Here is a 4731-nt window from a genome sequence, read left to right on the forward strand (position 1 = left end):
ATGGCAGAGACCGCGCCAGCCGCCGCTCCCCCTCCCGCAGAACCGGCCGCCAAATCCAAGAAGCAGCCGAAGAAATCTGCTGCCAAGAAGAGCAATAAACCCTCCGGCCCCAGCGTCTCCGAGCTGATCGTGAAAGCCGTGTCCGCCTCCAAGGAGCGCAGCGGGGTGTCTCTGGCCGCCCTGAAGAAGGCTCTGTCTGCTGGAGGATACGATGTAGAGAAGAACAACAGCCGCCTGAAGCTGGCCGTCAAGGCTCTGGTCACCAAGGGCGCCCTCCTCCAGGTGAAAGGCAGCGGCGCCTCCGGGTCCTTCAAGCTGAACAAGAAGCAGGAGACGAAGGACAAAGTGGCCAAGACGAAGCCAGCAGCTGCGGCCAAACCTAAGAAACCCGCTGCTGCCAAGAAAGCCGCCAAATCTCCGAAGAAGCCCAAGAAGGCTCCGACTGCGGCCAAGAAGAGCCCGAAAAAGGCCAAGAAGCCCGCAGCTGCCAAGAAAGCGGCCAAGAGCCCCAAGAAGCCGAAAGCCGCTCCCAAGCCCAAGAAGGTGACGAAGAGTCCGGCTAAGAAGGCGGCCAAACCCGCCAAGAGTCCGGCTAAGAAGGCTGCGAAAGCAAAGAAGCCCGCGGCTAAGAAATAAGCTGCAGCCCCTGTTCTGTTACCACAAAGGCTCTTATAAGAGCCACCACCTCCTCCCCGCAGAGCTGTATGATCAGTGCCACCACCTCCTCCCCGCAGAGCTGTATGATCAGTGCCAACACCTCCTCCCAGCAGAGCTGTATGATCAGAGCCACCATCTCCTCCCCGCAGAGCTGTATGATCAGTGCCACCTCCTCCTCCCCGCAGAGCTGTATGATCAGAGCCACCACCTCCTCCCCGCAGAACTGTATGATCAGAGCCACCATCTCCTCCCCGCAGAGCTGTATGATCAGTGCCACCACTTCCTCCCCGCAGAGCTGTATGATCAGAGCCACCACCTCCTCCCCGCAGAGATGTATGATCAGAGCCACCACCTCCTCCCCGCAGAGATGTATGATCAGAGCCACCACCTCCTCCCTGCAGAGCTGTATGATCAGAGAAATCACCTCCTCCCCGCAGAGCTGTATGATCAGTGCCACCACCTCCTCCCCGCAGAGGTGTATGATCAGTGCCACCACCTCCTCCCCGCAGAGCTGTATGATCAGTGCCACCACCTCCTCCCCGCAGAGCTGTATGATCAGTGCCACCTCCTCCTCCCCGCAGAGCTGTATGATCAGAGCCACCACCTCTTCCCTGCAGAGCTGTATGATCAGAGAAATCACCTCCACCCCGCAGAGCTGTATGATCAGAGCCACCACCTACTCCTCCCTGCAGAGCTGTATGATCAGAGAAATCACCTCCACCCCGCAGAGCTGTATGATCAGTGCCACCACCTTCTCCCCCGCAGAGCTGTATGATCAGAGCCACCACTTCCTCCCCGCAGAGCTGTATAATCAGTGCCACCACCTCCACCCCGCAGAGCTGTATGATCAGAGAAATCACCTCCACCCCGCAGAGCTGTATGATCAGAGCCACCACCTCCTCCCCGCAGAGCTGTATGATCAGAGCCACCACCCTCTCCCCGCAGAGCTGTATAATCAGTGCCACAACCTCCTCCCCGCAGAGCTGTATGATCAGTGCCACCACCCTCTCCCCGCAGAGCTGTATAATCAGTGTCACCACCTCCTCCCCGCAGAGCTGTATGATCAGTATGATCAGAGCTGTATGATCAGAGAAATCACCTCCTCCCCGCACAGCTGTATGATCAGTACCACCACCTCCTCCCCGCAGAGCTGTATGATCAGAGCCACCACCTCCTCCCCGCAGAGCTGTATGATCAGAGCCACCACTTCCTCCCCGCAGAGCTGTATAATCAGTGCCACCACCTCCACCCCGCAGAGCTGTATGATCAGAGAAATCACCTCCACCCCGCAGAGCTGTATGATCAGAGCCACCACCTCCTCCCCGCAGAGCTGTATGATCAGAGCCACCACCCTCTCCCCGCAGAGCTGTATAATCAGTGCCACCACCTCCTCCCCGCAGAGCTGTATGATCAGAGAAATCACCTCCTCCCCGCACAGCTGTATGATCAGTACCACCACCTCCTCCCCGCAGAGCTGTATGATCAGAGCCACCACCTCCTCCCCGCAGAGCTGTATGATCAGAGCCACCACCTCCTCCCCGCAGAGCTGTATGATCAGAGCCACCACTTCCTCCCCGCAGAGCTGTATAATCAGTGCCACCACCTCCTCCCCGCAGAGCTGTATGATCAGTGCCACCACCTCCTCCCCGCAGAGCTGTATGATCAGTGCCACCTCCTCCTCCCCGCAGAGCTGTATGATCAGAGCCACCACCTCCTCCCCGCAGAGCTGTATGATCAGAGCCACCACCTCCTCCCCGCAGAGCTGTATGATCAGTGCCACCACCTCCTCCCCGCAGAGCTGTATGATCAGTGCCACCACCTCCTCCCCGCAGAGCTGTATGATCAGTGCCACCTCCTCCTCCCCGCAGAGCTGTATGATCAGTGCCACCTCCTCCTCCCCGCAGAGCTGTATGATCAGAGCCACCACCTCCTCCCTGCAGAGCTGTATGATCAGAGAAATCACCTCCTCCCCGCACAGCTGTATGATCAGTACCACCACCTCCTCCCCGCAGAGCTGTATGATCAGAGCCACCACCTCCTCCCCGCAGAGCTGTATGATCAGAGCCACCACCTCCTCCCCGCAGAGCTGTATGATCAGAGCCACCTCCTCCTCCCCGCAGAGCTGTATGATCAGTGCCACCACCTCCTCCCCGCAGAGCTGTATGATCAGTGCCACCACCTCCTCCCCGCAGAGCTGTATGATCAGTGCCACCTCCTCCTCCCCGCAGAGCTGTATGATCAGAGCCACCACCTCCTCCCCGCAGAGCTGTATGATCAGAGCCACCACCTCCTCCCTGCAGAGCTGTATGATCAGAGAAATCACCTCCTCCCCGCACAGCTGTATGATCAGTACCACCACCTCCTCCCCGCAGAGCTGTATGATCAGAGCCACCACCTCCTCCCCGCAGAGCTGTATGATCAGAGCCACCACCTCCTCCCTGCAGAGCTGTATGATCAGAGAAATCACCTCCTCCCCGCAGAGCTGTATGATCAGTGCCACCACCTCCTCCCCGCAGAGATGTATGATCAGAGCCACCACCTCCTCCCCGCAGAGATGTATGATCAGAGCCACCACCTCCTCCCTGCAGAGCTGTATGATCAGAGAAATCACCTCCTCCCCGCAGAGCTGTATGATCAGTGCCACCACCTCCTCCCCGCAGAGGTGTATGATCAGTGCCACCACCTCCTCCCCGCAGAGCTGTATGATCAGTGCCACCACCTCCTCCCCGCAGAGCTGTATGATCAGTGCCACCTCCTCCTCCCCGCAGAGCTGTATGATCAGAGCCACCACCTCTTCCCTGCAGAGCTGTATGATCAGAGAAATCACCTCCACCCCGCAGAGCTGTATGATCAGAGCCACCACCTACTCCTCCCTGCAGAGCTGTATGATCAGAGAAATCACCTCCACCCCGCAGAGCTGTATGATCAGTGCCACCACCTTCTCCCCCGCAGAGCTGTATGATCAGAGCCACCACTTCCTCCCCGCAGAGCTGTATAATCAGTGCCACCACCTCCACCCCGCAGAGCTGTATGATCAGAGAAATCACCTCCACCCCGCAGAGCTGTATGATCAGAGCCACCACCTCCTCCCCGCAGAGCTGTATGATCAGAGCCACCACCCTCTCCCCGCAGAGCTGTATAATCAGTGCCACCACCTCCTCCCCGCAGAGCTGTATGATCAGTGCCACCACCCTCTCCCCGCAGAGCTGTATAATCAGTGTCACCACCTCCTCCCCGCAGAGCTGTATGATCAGTATGATCAGAGCTGTATGATCAGAGAAATCACCTCCTCCCCGCACAGCTGTATGATCAGTACCACCACCTCCTCCCCGCAGAGCTGTATGATCAGAGCCACCACCTCCTCCCCGCAGAGCTGTATGATCAGAGCCACCACTTCCTCCCCGCAGAGCTGTATAATCAGTGCCACCACCTCCACCCCGCAGAGCTGTATGATCAGAGAAATCACCTCCACCCCGCAGAGCTGTATGATCAGAGCCACCACCTCCTCCCCGCAGAGCTGTATGATCAGAGCCACCACCCTCTCCCCGCAGAGCTGTATAATCAGTGCCACCACCTCCTCCCCGCAGAGCTGTATGATCAGAGAAATCACCTCCTCCCCGCACAGCTGTATGATCAGTACCACCACCTCCTCCCCGCAGAGCTGTATGATCAGAGCCACCACCTCCTCCCCGCAGAGCTGTATGATCAGAGCCACCACCTCCTCCCCGCAGAGCTGTATGATCAGAGCCACCACTTCCTCCCCGCAGAGCTGTATAATCAGTGCCACCACCTCCTCCCCGCAGAGCTGTATGATCAGTGCCACCACCTCCTCCCCGCAGAGCTGTATGATCAGTGCCACCTCCTCCTCCCCGCAGAGCTGTATGATCAGAGCCACCACCTCCTCCCCGCAGAGCTGTATGATCAGAGCCACCACCTCCTCCCCGCAGAGCTGTATGATCAGAGCCACCACCTCCTCCCCGCAGAGCTGTATGATCAGTGCCACCACCTCCTCCCCGCAGAGCTGTATGATCAGTGCCACCTCCTCCTCCCCGCAGAGCTGTATGATCAGTGCCA

At 58.6% G+C, this 4731-nt stretch overlaps 1 protein-coding gene across 1 annotated transcript; it reads left to right on the forward strand.

The window, feature by feature from the left end:
* LOC138645966 (histone H1C-like) lies at positions 1-636 on the forward strand. The gene has a single exon (XM_069735444.1). It carries the CDS (start codon positions 1-3, stop codon positions 634-636), a length of 636 nt encoding a protein of 211 aa, XP_069591545.1.
* The last annotated feature ends 4095 nt before the right edge of the window (positions 637-4731 follow it).

The sequence above is a fragment of the Ranitomeya imitator genome, chromosome 7 (assembly GCF_032444005.1).
Source record: "Ranitomeya imitator isolate aRanImi1 chromosome 7, aRanImi1.pri, whole genome shotgun sequence".
Classification (NCBI taxonomy): Eukaryota; Metazoa; Chordata; class Amphibia; order Anura; family Dendrobatidae; genus Ranitomeya; species Ranitomeya imitator.